The sequence below is a fragment of the Falco punctatus genome (genome assembly GCF_963210335.1).
Source record: "Falco punctatus genome assembly, chromosome: 4".
NCBI lineage: Eukaryota > Metazoa > Chordata > Aves > Falconiformes > Falconidae > Falco > Falco punctatus.
In genome coordinates, this window is record NC_137583.1 from 37,754,902 (window position 1) to 37,771,604 (window position 16,703).

The following is a 16,703-nucleotide window of genomic DNA, read 5'->3' on the forward strand; positions in this document are numbered from 1 at the left end:
CCTGAGCCAGAGCAAATGCTGCTCAGCAGGGCGGTGGGGGACAGGGAGGTGTGACTGCCCTGCAGTGGGTACCAGCCTGCCCTACAGAGGCCAGAGCCCCCACCGAGCATGGGGACAAGGTGACATTTTGGGAAGGCCAGCGCTCATCCTGCAAGCAGCAGGCTTGCCTGGGTGGTTGGCTTTCTGATGCTCTGGCTGAGGGGGGACCACTCAGCATCGTTCCAGCTTGGGACAGGCCAAGTTTGTCCCTTCACAGTTGTTTTTAGGGTCTTTGCCCCTTCAGCAGTGGGGTTTGTGGCAGCATCGTCTCACCCATTTTGTTGTCTCATGTGTCATAATTTGGGGGATTAGGACCAGTGGGCAGGAGCTCATGGGAGCTGTACTCTGCAGGATCGGGACCTTTGTGAAGAATGTGCATCATGTCTGCATGGGGAGAGCCCATCGAGGCAGCGGGAGGGAAGGTCCTTTCTGTATAAAGGCAAAAGGAGGAGCCGAACGCTGGGGGACCTGTGGGCAGGAACAAGTCCCCACACGTGGCAAATGCCCTTGGTGGGAGAGCTCAGGACCCAGATGTGTCACTGTGGCAAGGTGGCTCCTGTGTCATCTTGTCATTGTGGCTGGGGGGATGTCTCCACAGTGCGGAAAGTGCTGGGCCTCCGGGTCAGTCCAGCTGAGCATCCGCTTCTCTTCTGTGACCCTCAAGCCACCACGTCTTTGCTTTGTACAAGGTGACAGCCACAGCCTGTTTGAGCACAGCCGAGACTGGACTGAGGCTTGGCCCTGCAGATACCCTCTCTGTGGTCCCTCCGCAGCCCACAGACTGTGGGAGCTGGGCTGCTGAAGTCCCTGAGTGTCTCTGATTAGAGGGCTGGCTGAGCCTCCTGCGGAAAGCTTGGAGGTTTTTGCAGTTTCTTTTTTTGCCTCCTAGTGACTTCCCTTTCAAAGGGAGTTCCAGGACTAGGGAGCTGAGGCTGTGGAGCATGCAGAGCCCAGGAGCACTGTCCTTGGCGCTGGGGTGGGACAGGGACCGTTTTTTTACACCTTGTGGAGTCAGCTGGGGGAGCTAGCTGGGACCCCACGCAACATGGCCCAAGCCAGGCAGTGGTTAGGCTTTCATCCATGGGGAAGAGGGGGAGCGGAGAGGTGGAACACAAGGAAGGTGAAGAATGAGGTGGTCAGTGAGATCCAGGAGCTTTTGAGCAAGGTGGACTTAGGGGTCGGCATGCAGAGGACTGTGGACACACACCGTGTCTGTCTCGCTGGGAAGGCTGCAGGACAGGGAGCGCTGCATGGCTCGGCAGCCCAGAGGTCCATCCTCGGTGGTGACTGGGAGCTGAGGGCCCTGGGTGGTGCTGGATCTGCCATCGGAGCAGAGCAGGACACTGGAGTCTGCCTCGCACTTCGTAGTACGGCTGTAGTAGGGCTCCATCACGTGCCGCATCTCCAGGGGCATGGTGAGTGGCAGGACCTCAGCCTTGATTACAGCACCCAGGTGAGCTTCGGAGGAGGACGCCCGGAGGCTCTCAGGACGGCTCATCTTGATCAGCAGGTCGATGGTTTTGTTCTCGGCCTCAAGGAGGCAGTTTGGCAGTCCCTCCCCATCTCCAGCCTCCCCGGTGGCCGCACATTTGTTGAGGGCCCCTTGGTCTTTGCCATGGAGCTTCTCACTGCCCAGGCTCATGTTGCAGGCCTCCTTCTTGGCCAGCTGGACCTTCTCCAGACCTTCAGAGGATCTCTTCACTGAGAGGTCCAGAGGCCCTTCGTGGGGTTTGTTGGCTTTCTCCAGTGCCTGGTGGATGTGGTAGAGCTCCTTTCGGATTTTGACCAGCTGGTCCCTCAGCTCTTTTTGCCCGGGGGTGTCCTCCTTTGCCAGATCAGACAGTTTCTTCTCCACCTCTTGGTACTCCTCTAAGGTTTTGGACAGGTCCCCAATAAGCATGGTTGTGGCCTCAGAGTCTGTCATGGTGGCAGAAGTCTCCTGGGGTCTGCTCTGCTTGCAGAGGCCATGGTCCAGGCCAGAACCCACAGAGTGAAGAGCTTCAGTGTCATTGCCCCTCTCTGGTTCCTCAGGCTGGCCAGTGAGAACTTCCATGTGCCAGTGGTCCAGGGCCTTGGGGATGTGGCCAGGGTTGGCCCTTGAACCACTGCAGAGAAGTGGATACAATCAGTAGGGAAAGAGATAGGAAAATCCTTGGGCATATGTCCAGGGACAGCACTGCCAGATTCAGCCAGGGCTCCTGCCAGCGGGAGGTCCTTCCAGGAAGGGCTTTGGTCTGAGCGTGCAGAGCCCTGCTGGACCTGCCCTGGCATTGCCCTCCCAGGAGGGGGATGGACCCTGACACGGGCTATTTCATGACACCCACTAACAAAGGGAGAGACCAGTCTGGGGAGGTGGTCTTGATAAGTGATCCCACCTCAGCTAGCCAAACATGGGTTCTCTTTCCTCTTGGAGCACTGGAGAATGTTGATGGAAATGACCATCCCGCACTCCTGAAAGCTCGGTTGCAGGGGATCTCTGCAGCCAGCCTGAGAGCAGGGAAGAGGCAGGTGGAGATGGAAAACCATGGAGAGCTTATCCAGAGAAAGCTCCTTTGGGTGCCAAAAGTGATGGATTTCACAGTGACATTTTCTTGGAGCTACAGCTGGACTTGTACAACCAGGAGAGGGACTGAAATGTTGTTGAAAGGAGCTGTGCACATTTCTAGCCCCAGGTAAAAGGAAATGTTTGGAAATGGGGGCCTCCCTCTGGGCTTTGAAACCAGAAGGCAAATCAGAGGAATGCAAATGTGTGTTTAAAAATAGGCAATGATTGTTCCAACAACCCTGGGATGTGGGAGGTTTCCTGGTGCCTGGGGAGCACAGGTCCACACCGCACAGACACCACACTGCTTCTCGCTCTGTATAAAACAGGGGAAAACGAGGGACGGCAAGTGGTGCCACCATAGTCCGTGGGCTTGGACACACCTGAAGGCTATGTAGGTCCTTTGTTCCTGGAGGGCAGAAAGCCCTGCCCTGTGCGGGTGTTGGTATGAACCACCAGCCCCGAGTGTGCCCAGCCCCTGGAGACTCATCTCATGGTTTAGGGGCAAGTGGGGGGATCAGTAATACGAGGGGGTGTGAAGGTGATGGTTGGGGCCAACCAGATGTGAGGAAGAGGCAGAGAGACCACCGGCACCTTACCTGCTCTGGTAGCTGAGTTTTCCAGGCATCAGCCTTTCGGGTCCTATCAAATCCAGCCCATTGGCAGTGAACTTCCTCTTCAGGGAGCTGCCTGGAGGACTGCTGGTCTCCAGACAGGTCACCACCGGTAGCTCTGTCTTCCGGACACCACTGGGGGCAAAAGCGCCATCCTTCACCCCCACTATGTTTTGGTAGATGTCGGTGGCTGTTTTTTTGCGTAGGTTGTTGAGGCCCAAAGCTGGGTTGCTCTCCTTCTCTTGGGACAGCCATTTCTCCTCTTCCTCCTGCCCCAGCATGGCAGGGTGGTTGAGCTCGGCAGCAGGCTCCTCTCTGACACCTTTGGACCAAGGAAAACCTGTCTTCAGAACGGGCACCTTCAGCAGCCCTGGTTTGGTTGGCTCACTGGGAGGTTTGGCTTGGGGTGGCGTGGGCATGACAGAGCCCACCAGCTGCTGGGTTTCTGGCTTGCTGGAGGACATCTTACCTTCAGTGGAGCCGAAGGTGTGCTCAAAGAGCAAGGGGTAGTAAAAGCGGGGAAGGAAGGCTGAGCGCTCGGGGCTCTGCAGAGGCTGGAAGTGGGAGGTATGTGGGTGCATCAGCTGGGCTGTGGAGGCCAGGAAGGGCAGCTGAGCCAAGTGCGTGTGTGTCGTAGCACTGTTGGTCATGGTGGGGCTCAGGTAGGAGAAGAGACTGGGGTTTAACGGGTAGTTAATACCCAGCAGTGAGAGATTGAGGCCCTGAGGTTCGTGGTAGTCACTGTAGGCAGGAGGGGGGTAGCATGGGATGATGTTGCTGTCGGTACAAGGTGGGGAGACCTCAGGTGTGTTCCTCCTTTGCCCATTTGCCACCAGCTTCCACTGCTCCATGAGGATCCCGCTGCTGGCCAGGCATTTCTTTGGCACTTTGCAATGCTTTGGCTTAGCATCTAGGTCTGGGGAGGCCATTTCCCTGCTTTTCATGACGTGGTTCTTGAGGGAGAAGACATCCGTGATGATGAAGTCGGGCTCCACCTCCTTGCAAGGCTTGTCCCTCTTGTTCTTGAAACCGAAGACCAAAGCGTTCACTTCTGGTTCAGCTGGGTCACCTTGGCAACCTGCCTCTTCGTTTTTCTCTTTCTTCTCCCCCGCATCCATCTCCCTCAACAGGCCAGAGACATCATCCTCCTCCTCTTGGAACTGGCTACCTTCTTCACCAGCCCCTTCACCAGGCAGGATCTCCACCCCTGCCATCGGCTTGTCCTCGTGGCTGTCCCTGTTGGAGGCCTGCCTGGTCCTAACCGACCCTCCCAACGTGGCCGAGGAGTCACAAGTCTCCTGCTCGTCCCGCCGCCCACGCAGGCGGGGGGTCTCCGTTGCGTGCAGGAGCCGCAGCTCCGGGTGGAGCAGGTTGCCCTTCTTGTAGGGCCAGTCAGACTCGATGAGGAGGGAGAGGGAGTTCTTGCACAGGCTGTACTTCATGTGGTTGTAGAGGTGGGACTTCTCCATGCAGGTGAAGGGGCACTGGAAACATTTGTAGTTGTATGGCTTGCCCCATGGCCTTGGGATGTAGTGAGGCTTTTTTGGCTTCCTCTCCTTGTGCTTGTAGACCGAGGTTAGCTTGCAGCTGACATCGTCCTTGGACATGGTGGCAGGTGCCTGGAGATGACTCCTTGTGGGAATGGAAGGGCACGGCACGTGAATCTTCCCACAGCTCTCCAGGAACCAGTGTGTGCCCTGAAAGAAGGACATCATGGAGCTGGTGAGCTGTGCCTGCAGCTGCCTGAGATGGTCTGCCCCACGGGCACCTCCTGGCCCCAGGGAGCAGAGCTGCTGGGACCTCCATCTGAGCTCCAGTGTTTGGGATTTAAACCGATCCCAGTGATGGAATTTTTACCCGAACGCTATTGGTGTGCCCATATGTGCTGTCCCTGTTATTAACCCTCTTCTCTCAAACCACCCCAGAGCAAGAGGAAAACAAACACTGGTAAAGGCGTTGAAGCTAAACCACCTCGAGCTGACATTGAAGCACCCTGGTGATGTCCCTGCCCAGCTGGAGACTCCCTCGGGGTAGTCCCAGCCCATCCAGCACCACTTTCCCTCTGAGGGCAGGGAACAAAAGGGAAACCCACCAGCAGCCCCAGACGCTGCGCTGGGCACTGACCTGTGCAGCTTTGCCAGCTCCTGGGCTGCCACAGTGCCAGAGCCGACTGAGATGCTCCAAAGCTCAAGCACCAAAGCTGGTGCCAGATGTAGATGCCTGAACCCCGCATGTGAACGTGCAGTCATGGTGCACAGAGGACCATCGGGTGGACAGACTGGATGGGGAGAGGTTGTGGACCAACTGCCCTGAACTTGACGTTCCTGCTGGAAAGGCAGTCCTGCCTCCCCAGCTGCGTGGGGCTGACCCTGTCCCATGTCAGGACACAGGTAATGCAACTTGGAAAACCAGTCTCGGCTAAAACACACCTCCCCACTTCCAGGTGTCTGCCCCAAGATTGAAACATCTGGGAAATGTCCCCCACAGTCCCCCGACACAGGGCTGGCCTTGGATGCTTCCCACTGCAGCCTCCCTGAGGATGGCGGCAAGGTCGTGCCCGTCCCCCCACCTGCTGTGGGAGCAGGTAGGGGAGCCCAGCACCCCAACTCCTCGCCTCCCAGGGGAGCCAGATCTGCACAGGATCCACACTTACGAAACTGGACTCCTCCACAGATGGCCAAGCAGCAATCTCCTGCAGTCGCAGGGCAACCAACACTGATGCACGCGCCTGCGCCAGCCCTCCAGACTCTGCTTTGCCCTGGAGGGACTTGCTGGCTTCTTCCCCATTAGAAAACACCCTGCATTTCTCCTGGGAAGGGCAGCAGATTTGAGGGCTTGTTCTGCATGGGTCAGGTTCATTTCTCAAGGGCTAAATCCTTCCCCCGTGCAGCAGGTCCCAAGGCAGAGCTCCGCCCCAGGAGAGCCTGCAGCCAGGCTGCTGTGGGGATACACAGCCTGGGAAGGAGAAGTGGGCAGAAGCATCTCCAGATTGCCACCAATGTGGCAGCTGAAGCCATTCAGGGAAACAATCTGCTCCCCAGCTTTTGGGGAGGAGATGAGTTTTGCAGGATGGGAAGGGAGAGTCCGTCTCTGTGCTCTGGGGTACGCTGTGGCTTTGGGCAGCCAGGACCAGCAGCTGCCCAGGGCAGGTCCAGGCAGAAGCTCCAGGAGCTGACAGCCCGCAATGGGCATTGCTCCCCACCTGCCTGGGGTGTGCCCAGCCCAGAAGTAGCCCGCATCCTTCTGCACATGGCCTGGAGGGCTTCCCCGGGGGGCTGGGGTGGGGGCATTGCAGCTCCCGGGGGTGTCTGGCATAGCAGGGATGAAAAGCTGGGATGAGAGTGGGATGGGCAGGGAAGGGGCTCGTGTGGCAGCAGCACTGCACTGGGAGGAGGTTGCCGTGTGGCCCCATGATGCTCCCCACCTGCTGGGGCTGGGCTGCGTGCTCGCTGCAGGCAGCTCCCCTCGGTCAGCCCGGGCCCTTGGAGCTGGCTGCTCACCCCACAGGTCCACGGCCCTGTGCCTCCTCCCCTGAGCATCCCCTCTGGGTACATGTCCCTGCTCTGGCTGCAGCCTGGAATTCTGTGTGCCCTGCAGGGACGGTGGCCCCGGGGACAGTCCCACCAGCGCTATGCCAGGTGGTGGCTGTGCTGGGCTGAAGGATGCTCTGTGCTGTGCTACCCGCCCTCCTCACTGCTGGCACCAAGGGGCATCACCTTCCCCTGGGAGCATGGTGAGAGCATTTGCATGACAGGAGAGGGAATTGCCTATGTAAGACACTTCCCACTTTCCTCCTGAGGTTTGTCTTCAAACAGCAGAGTGTCTCCTGCCTGCGGTGGGGACAGGGAACAAACCATGCTGTGGCTTCCCCAGTGCAGCACAGGAGCCTGCAGGGCAGGCTGAGCTGCAGGAAGGGTTTGGGGACAGGTGTCTGCTTGCCCACACGTCGACTGAGCTGGAAGCTGACCCTGCCACTAAGATCCGGTCTTGCAGAAAATAGGCAAAAATGTCCCCTTGTAATGTGCCCCTGTCCGCTGGGATTCTGAGGGAGCTCCAGGGGTGCAGACCCGACCTGCAGCAGCCAAGGCTGATTTGCCCCATTGCAGTGGGATGCGCAGGCAGAGCTCGGGGCCTCCTGCCTGCAGGTTAACCGCGGTGAGTGACAGCCTGACCAGCTGCCCAGAGGGACATGCTTGTCCTTGAGCCCTCAGACACTTTCTGCATGCGTCACGCCTGTGAGCTGTGAGAGCTCTGCACACACGCTGCGATGCTCAGGGGAGCAGAAGGGATGCAGCAGCAGCTGTGCAGGATGGGGTCCCTCTGAGCATCGCTTTCTGGCTCCAGCCACTGAGTCTGGGGTGCCCCGAGCATCCTGGATGTGGCTGTGCCCTGGTCCCCTGCCCCATCTCCCCGCAAGCCCACCCTGCTAGAGGGGAAGAAACAAAGAGCGGCTGAGCGGGGAGCCGGGTGCCTTGGCCCCGCTGCGATGCACACCGCCTGTTTGCAGGTCAGTTGAACAAACATTTGCTGTTTATATGCCAGAGGCAGATTAAATCTTTGCTGGGAGACTGGAACTGGTTGTTCCATTCCTGCACACCTGATCCTCCTCCAACACTGCTGCAAACGCCGTTTGTTCCCCTCCTGTGCCCGGTGGTGCGGGCAACGGCAGGGAGCCGTCCAACGTGGGGACAGGCAGCTTGACTGCTTCCACCTCCCTATTGATGCAGAGAGGAACAGCAAGGGAGAAGAGGAAAGACCAAAGAAAAAGAAGGGTAGAGGGTGGGAAAGTGCCCAGCGTGTGAGCCAGGCAGGCTCCGGTGGAGCGGAGGCATCCCCAGAGCCGGATCAGGCCCTGCGGAGCTGGGAGACAGGCGTTGCAGCTCCTGGTTGCTGAGCAGTTCCCGCACCAGCAGATCTTCGTGGTCTGCTGAGTCTCTCTCTGCCACAACACATTATTTCCAGTGGGCTGTCAGCTGCGGCGGTGGGGGCCGTGCCTGGGGGCAGCGCGCGGCGGGGACCGAGCACCTGTGCTTGGGAATTGCAGCATCCCTGCTCTCCTCCCCGGGACTGCCAAGGGGAGGGGGGCATTGTCAGATGGAGGGAGCGGAGTGGCAAGGGGAGAAGAAAGGGAGAGACAAAGGGAAGGAAGAAGGGAGAGATACCCAGGAGAAAGATCTGCAGTCCCCAGTGCTCCAGTACTTAAAAAATCCCAGTCCCAGCCTGCACTCTGGATACAGGGATGCAGGGAAGCACGTACAACCATTGGGGCAGCTGAACTGCATCGTCTTAAATGTCCATCTAGCTCATGTCTCTAATAGTCAAAAGCAGGACATAGGGCAAGCATCTATATTACTGCTCCAGTTTTCCTAACCCCTCAGCCATTGCAGTGCATCCCTACAACGGACCAGGTGCCACTGCATGCAGCACCCAGCAGTGGCCCTCCCCGCTGCGAATCCGCATGGGCTGCTCTTGAAGCTGTGGAAATGTTCAGCCCCCAAAGCATCCTGCAGCAGAGCATTCCCAGTACACCACACAGCTTCATCCTTCAGCTTCCCAGGCTTGTTGGTACCCACATGTTTTGTTTGATGCCCCCCCAACTCTTGGGCTGAAGGAAGCAGCAACCACGGTCCCTGTCCACCCTCCAGCCACATGGTTCACCATCACACCCCTGCTTCACTGTCTACTTTCCAGGCTGAAACTGAAACCCTCCCAGACCTCTTCCCCTTCCCTAAGCCTCCTCCTGGTCCATGGCAGCCACTTGGAGGAAGGGGCTGGGTCCGGTGGGTTTCCCATATGGACGCAAGCCGGTGCCATAGCCTCCCCCCTGCAGGGAGGCATACCCATGCCCACCGCCCCAGGGAAGGAGCGACAAAAAAGCTCTGCTGAAGTACAGCAGTCTGGTTCAAAGATGTGTCTTCTGCACCGTGTGTGTCCATCGGAGAAGCTCTGCCACTGTGAGCTTGTTCTGATCTGCTTTTGCAGACCCCCAAGAGTTTTTCTGGCTGGAACAAAGACCCTGTCTCTCAAACCGATGTCCTCTCTTCTTTGCTGCTGTCCTCCGAGTCCTCCAACGCTGCGTGTAGGCTGCCAGGGAGCTGCAACGCTCCCATGGAAATTGGCTGCCCTCAACCTTTCCCAGATGGCTGTAGGACATGGCATGGAGGAAGGGGCTCAAGAAAGGCACTGCAGTTTTTCTCCACTCAGGAGGGATGAACCTCCTGCCTTGCACCTTGTCCTGCAGCTGAGGGCTCCAGTGGTCTCTCATGAGCTGGTCCTACCCTGCACAGGTGGGAATTCATTTTTGGTCCCCTGCATGTCCAGCACCAACTGCAGGGACAATTCTTCCCTGCACCTACATCCACCCAGCTGCTTCCTTCTGGGCTGTCCAGGTCGCTCATGCTCCCGGTACCTAGCATCATGCCAGTCTCTGTGATGCCGCTGTTGGTATTCGTTGGCAGCAATTGCCACCCCAGGGAGCACGGTGCCCTGATGGCTGTGCTAGCCATGATGGTACAGTGGGGAGCAGAGGAAGGGCAGCTTTTCTATGGGCTCTCACACTAACCCCACAGACCATCCCTTTCCTCCCATTACCTGGACTCTCCCATTCTTTCTGGTGCTTCCCATGGGGTTTTGTCCCTTTTTCACCAGCACCGAGGCTGGAGCAGCCAGCCAGGCATGGCAGGGAGGGGAGCGGGTGGCAGCGGGGAGCTGCTGATCAATTCAAACCACTTTCCCTACGCTACATGCTTTTGCCGCAGGGGCTGCTTGGCTATTAGCGGGTATCGGGTCCCTTTTTGTTTTCATAGCCTGGGGTTGTGTGATTTGAGCTTTTAAGCGCTTATTGGAGGCTGGGATGAGAGCAATTGGCCATGGCAAAGCAGCAGGCACTCGGCAAGAGGAGGGGAGCCCGGCTGGTGGGGCCTGGGAGCTCTGCACCCCCCAAACCTCACCCCATGTGGCAGCTGTGTGCTGAACTGCTCCTGTAAGTGACTGTGGGGGGCCACCCTGCCACCTCTGCCTTTGGGGGTCCCCACATCAGCAGCTTTGAAATTATTCCCACCTCAAGGTGTGCCTTCCTCTGGCTTGGTCTCAATTGTTGCACCAAGTTCTCTTTTCCCAGAGCCACATAATATCTTCAGAAAAGTGGGGGGTTCCCACCCACCCCAAACTGCCAGTCCTTCCACCTCTGCCCACCCGCCACTTCTTTGCGTGTGAGGCCCAGAGGCTGCAACCCACATCCCCATAGCTCAGCACAGCTCTGCTGCTCAGAGGGTTCTTCATCACTGGTTGCATGTCTCCATGTGCTTCACATCCCGGGGGCAAGCCAAAGTCAGGGTCATGGTCTAAAAATCTGATAGCATTTGGATTCCCAGCCTTTAGTTTTCCAGTGTTTGGAGGGATCTGGGGTTTCTGGTTGGGAAAGCTTACGTTCCCTTCACAGGCAGCTTTCAGTGAGGGCTCCTGTGGTCTGCAGACTCGAAGCCAGGCTGTAGCCCTTCCCAAACCAGCCCAGACATAAGATGGCTCCATCTCCAGGAGCACTGCTGCCTTTCGAAGCGCAGGCTGCCCGGGGTCACCTGCCCAGCCTCGGAGTGTCCTTCGGGCCAGGTGATGGACTTAGTCCCTGCTGCGTGTTGGAGCCACAGCACCTTCAGGCATACAAGTCTTCCTTCATTTGGGGTCAAAACCTTCTCCCTTTTGTGCACATGTTCAAGAGCTGTTTCTACGTCTCTCACCTCTGCTGAGCTCCTCTGCCTCTCGCCTCCATCCCCAGAAAGCAGCTGTCTGTCCCTGGATCTCAGTTAGCCTGAAGACTCCCCGGGGCAAGCCCAGCATCCTATGAAAAGCACACGTGGCAGCAAGCGTTCAACCAAGTGACTGGATTGGAGTCATTGTCTTCTGCCTGTGACACACACAACACCACTCACAGGCTCCTTGAGAGATGAGATCAGGCCGCCACAGCCTCCAGGCTACTCTCCAGAGGTGTGAGGGTCCTCCACCGCAAAAGCTTTTCCTCCCACAGCCTTTCCTGCCACAAGCCCTTCAGGGCAAGAGACAGGTCCTGGTGAGGAGATGTAAGATTGTCTCTCCACGTTATATCAACCACCCGCACAAGCTTGTGCCTAGGTCCCACTACAGGAGCTTCCTATGTCTTCCTCCACCTCCACTTCTACCTGCTAATGGAGCCCCAGGAGACCACAGGCTCCCAGCTGTGGAGTCAGTGGCTCCACGGCAAACAGACCTCCAAACCTGTGGAGACAACATCAGTCTCCATGTGAAAATGCGCAGCTGGATAGAGGGGAAAGTGGCTGTGTGCAAGCCAGGAGGGTCAGCAGCATGGCTGGACCCAAAGGTACACAGGGGAGATGATGTCCAAGGCTGGCATAGTGAGCAGGGGAAGAGGATGAACATCTGAAGAGAATTGGAGGGGCTTAAGAAGTGCAGGCAGCTGGAATAGGTAGGTATGGTCCAGCCCTCCTATGCAGTAAAGTCTGTGTCACACCAGTGATGTGCAGGGCTCCTGGAGGTCCAAAGAGTTATTTCTCTTGTTCCCAGGAGCTGGAAGGGTGCTTGGTGTAGTCACCTTTGTGCTGGACATGATATGCTGCACACAAAAAATTTCCCTAACTTCTTCCCATTTCTATGACCTCCAAAGTTTCTTTCCTTACTTACAGGTTTCTCCTTCTCTTGCTGGTCTGACAGCCCAGGATGGCATCCCACTGCCTCTGACCGCCTGCCTTGGGAGATGCCCTCTCAGCCTTCCACCTGGCAGACCTTTGGGGATGGTGGCACATCTCCAGAAGCTCCTTCCTTCCTTGTCATCCGGGCCCGTCCCCTCCCATGTGCTGTGGCACACAGACAGCACTCTGAGCAAGGCAGTGTGGGGCTCAGCTCTCTGCTGATTCCCCAAATCCACTTTTTCCTCCCATCACCGAACAAGCCATGTAAGCAAGGGTCCTCAGCGTGGACTCAGATGACACAGATCACCTCTTCTGCCCCATCACCACCACAGGTCCCCAGGCTGGTATGGACACAATGCACCCTGCCAGTTCCCCTGCAAAGCTATAAGCTCTGTCTCACAATGAGGTCCTTTTTGTCACCCCTCGTCCCATCAGAAGGCTCCACAACCTTCTGAATCCACTGCAGTCAAGTTCCTCCATGTCACTACTTAAATGTTCTCCTCCTTTTCGCTTTCCATTTATCCTTGTACAGTTCACACTCCTTAAATGCACTGGGGATGGGAATGATAAGAAAGGAAGGAGGTTTCCTCTGGTCTAACAAACCCCAGCTCTTACTGTGTCTCCTAAGACACACCAAAGGTTCCAAAGGTTCCCATCTTGATATAACCTTTCTCACATCCTGAGTTCTCTCCCATGATGTATGTGCTGTGCCTTTACTGGCTGCTCAGGTGTTCTGCCCCACCAAATCGGTCTCCATCTTGCAACTAGAAAATTCACCTTATTCCAGTTCAAATCCACCCAAATTCCTTTGAGGACAAGGGCAGAGAGTCTTCACTCCTGCTCTGCCTGCCCACCTCCTCCCTTGCAGTTCAACCCTCTTCTGCTCCTGTATGTGTCCATTGCTGCATCCCCACTTACCTTGTTGCCTTTGCTGCAGGAGAGCAGCTGTGCATATGGCCATCACAGGCACTTCCCTCAGCCTTCCCCATCTGTGTCTTCACATCCCCATTTGAAGTTTCCTGCTTTCTTCAGGGTCTTTCCAATCCTCTCCTCTCTTGGGTCAGCCCCTAGCAGACAACATTCTGGCTCTGCTCACATGGTGGATGTGGCTCCTTTCCTGCAAAGCTGCTTTTTAGCCAGTTGGCCCCAGACATGCCCTGCTGCACGGGGTTGCTCCATCCCAGATGCAGAACTTTGTGCTCCGCTGAGCTCTGGCAGGTGACCACCAGCCCATTTCTCCAGCCAGGAGCTGCACCTTGCATTGCTCAGCACGACCCGCTGAGCCTGGCAGTCCAGCCAGTTTTTGACCCATCTTGTCCTTATGTTTCCAATTTGACCATGAGGATACTGCAGGAGACCATGTCACGGGCTCTGCTAAGGTCATAAAAGCAACATCCCTTCCTCTCCACTTGTCCAGGCAGCCAGTTGTCTCCTGTCAGGAGGCAGTCATGTTGCTCCGGCATGATTTGCCCCTGGTAAATTCACCCTGGCTCCTTCTTGCCATTCATGAGGCTGGAAAGATCTTTAAGGAGGACTTGGTTCACAGCCTCCCCAGAGACTGAGATGAGGCTGGCCCACCCTGGGTGCTCCCTGATGCATCTGAGCTGCTTCTGCCACAAGGCATCTTGAGCCAGGGACCATTGTGTCCCTGCAGGAACCTCTGCACATCTCAGCAGAGCATGGGATGGAGTGAGCAATGCCCGGCGGATTGCTTGGCTGTCCCACAACCAAGTCCCACTCTTGGGACGTTCTGAGATGGGTCAGCGTCCCTGGGGACTTCCTAAGCAAAGCCCTGCCGGTGGCAGCCACCCAGCCCTCATCTGGGATTGCCCCATGCAGCCAAAGAACCTTCCTCAGCCCACCCTGGGGACACAGACCCGCTTGCAGGCTCACTCATTCACTCCCTGCCCTCTGCTGGTCCCTCCTGCCAGCCCAGGGGGAGCAGGGCTGGGCAGGGGTGGGGACCGCAGGTCGAAGGGGACAGACATTGGCACAAGCACTGTACACCTCTCCTTCTTGGCTGGGATCCTGGCTCTCCCGGGGCAACCTCCAAAAGATGCCCCCTCCCCTAGGTTAGAGGACAGGTCTCCTTTTAGCCACAACACAGCCAAGACGGGGCAGTGATTTCAACCACCCCTAGAAAAGGGGGGCTGTTGCAACGCTGTGCCCACACCTGGGGTGACTGGGATCATCCCCGCTCCCACCTGCCAGCTCCTGGCACTGACTCCAACCAGCGATTTTAGGATGCAGCTACATGGGAGAATTTTAAATCAGGGCAAGGTCTAACCAGCCACCAAGAAACTGCCAGCTGCAAAGGACTGGGTGTATTTAAGGTAAAATTAAATAAATTAAACTGGAGGGTGTTGATGTGTCAATTCGGCAGTGGTGCGTGCAGAACTGCGGCACCACAGTTTGGTGGCTGCATCCATGAAATCCATCCCATTGCGAAACCCGTTGCAAAACGGCCCCGATTAGGAACGACCCCAATTAGGAACAACCCCTGCTTCTCCCTCCCCATCCTTAGGCAGGCACAAGCAACTCCACCTGCTAAATAAAAAAACTAAAGGGGAAATGGTTTGCTGCTGGTTGGGAGAGCCTGGGAACAGTGGGGAAACTGCGGAGTGGGAGAGACGGCTGGGATCGACTCCAGTGAAGGTGCAGGAGCTGAACCAGCCAGAAGGCCCTGCCAGGGATGGGGCTGCCCTAGCCCCGGGCCAGCAGGCAGGGACACCCACAGGAGAGAAACTGATCTTTTCTGGGGGAGAAACTGATCTTTTCTGGGGGAGAACCGGCTCCCTGCAGAGAGGAGGGAAGCAGGAGGGACATGGCCCTGGGAGGAGGCTGGCCAGTGGAACCCTGAGCCAGGCACCACTCCTCTGCAGCTGCTTTGCAGGCAGATTTCCCCCCCAAACACGTTTTTAGTCTCGGGCAGGAACATTTGCGATGCTGCGGGCTCACCTGCAGGCAGCAGATGTGCCTCTGCCTTCTGCCTGTTTCTTGATAAGGGTGTTTGGTTGGTGGGTTGTTTTTTTTTTAAATGCAGTTCAAGGTGGCTCTCAGGGTGATGCTGCCTGGTGGTCTTGCTCCCTGTCTTTCCAGCTCCTTTGCTCCCCCAAAAAAGGCAGAGTGGCTCAGCCCCCGGCCCCGCTCCGTGGGCACTGTTGGGGCTGCAGGGAGCCCAGGGATGTTGCCGAAGGTGGGGGCTGAGATGCCGAGTGGGCAGGTAGCGCTCGGCCGCCAAATCACCCGGCAAGGTCTGTAGTGGCCAAGGAATGACCAGGAGGAGTAATGACGGCCGGAGGCAAAGCCACCGGGACTTTGCGCAGGGATGTTATTAGCTGGTGCATAAAGCGGGGAAGGCAGCTTGTTAACCTGTGCCGTGCCGCGGGACCACACGAAATGTCCAGGCAGCCACGCTTGTGCGTGACCCTGCAGCGGAGCGTGCCGGGCAGCGGTGCCGGAGCAGCCGCTGTGGTGGTCCCGGGGCTGTCTGCGCTCGCTGCCTCCCCCGCCTCAAACCCAGAGCCCCCCAACCACCCCTGGGTCAAGAAGGGCTCTGACGTGCCTGGGGGGCTCCAGGAAAGGGTGAAAAGACCCAAGGGGATGAGGAGGTGACACATCTACAACCTCCTGTCCGGGATTGTCGCAGAGGGGAGCCCAAACCCTCCCTGTGGGAGTGGGTGAGCAGGACCCCGTGCAGGCAGCACCCGAGAGATGCCCAAAACCTCTCCCCATCCATGTCCCAGGATTTGCCACCACCATGATCCACATCTGGGACTTACTGACATGATTTCCTTGCCTTTTTTTTTTCATAAGACAGCTCTGACTGCTGTGAACTATTCCTCATTACATGGCCTCTTGAGTTAATTCCTGAAATTACTGTAAACATGCATTCTCTGGTGTGAGGATGTGTGAGTTGACACCATTACACATTTTAGTAACTAATCTCCTCCAACAATTCATCAGCTCAGTTTAGTTTTCATTTCCATTAAGAAGGATTTAGAGGGAAAAAAATTACTGGTAATATGGATAATATTGTCTTACTGCTAAATTTCACCCTTCCCCTCCTTTTGTATTTCTTTTTCACAATTGTAAATACTTATCACATCTCCAAGCCTGCAGAAAACCATTGCTCTTCTTGATTATTTTACAAACAGGGAGAGGTAAATACGATAAAATTAATCTGCGCTCTGTGCCCGCCCAGGCTGCTTCCTAACACATTGCTTCATTTTTCAGTGGGAAGAAAAGTCAGACCTCTGCAACCCACCACACGGTCACGGGGAAACCATCCAAAATCCACCACAAACTTTCTATTGTCAGAGACTCGCGTGAGCAAATTCCCAGCGAAGGCAATCGGACATGTCATTAGGAGAGCAACCCAAGCAGAAAGGCCCCATATGACCTCCCTGGTGCCGAGCGCCTTTAATAAGAAGGAGTTACAAGGCTTGCAAAGAGACTGACGAGTTGGACCAAAGAGCATCACTTGGAAACGATCGCGTCCCTGCACCCAGTGGTTCCTCTGCCCCTTCCCGCAGTTTGCACATCCCCTGCCCGGGTACCGGCTCCTGCCCCTGGTTAAGCTCCTGGCTGCAGCATGGCACCGGGCTTCCCCGGGCATTGCGGGACAGCTGGGCTTTTATTTGGGGGGAGTGCAAGACTGACAGGAGAAGGCAGCTTTTAACCAGGAGAATGTTTTCCCCTCCAGCTCCTTGGTGGGATTTTGCTCCCCCGCCCAGACATGCAGTGAGACCCTCGGCCTCCCCCAGCACCTTCCACCCCCTGCCCACCCCATCCGGCCCCAAAACAGATTGAAATGTCAGGACTTAC

The 16,703-nt window shown here is 56.8% G+C and overlaps 1 protein-coding gene across 2 annotated transcripts in view; it reads right to left on the reverse strand.

Annotated features, from left to right (window-relative positions):
• Nucleotides 1–1,208: 1,208 nt before the first annotated feature.
• PRR35 (proline rich 35) overlaps nt 1,209–16,703 on the reverse strand; it is a 48,424-nt gene continuing 32,929 nt past the window's right edge. For both annotated transcript variants that reach the window (XM_080387362.1, XM_080387361.1), the window contains exons 2-3: nt 3,181–4,892; nt 1,209–2,144 (exon numbers count right to left, since the gene is read on the reverse strand). In XM_080387362.1, the coding sequence (XP_080243488.1) occupies nt 1,211–2,144; nt 3,181–4,802 (2,556 nt within the window). In that variant the 5' untranslated portion in view covers nt 4,803–4,892 and the 3' untranslated portion in view covers nt 1,209–1,210. The remainder of the gene's footprint in view (nt 2,145–3,180; nt 4,893–16,703) is intronic.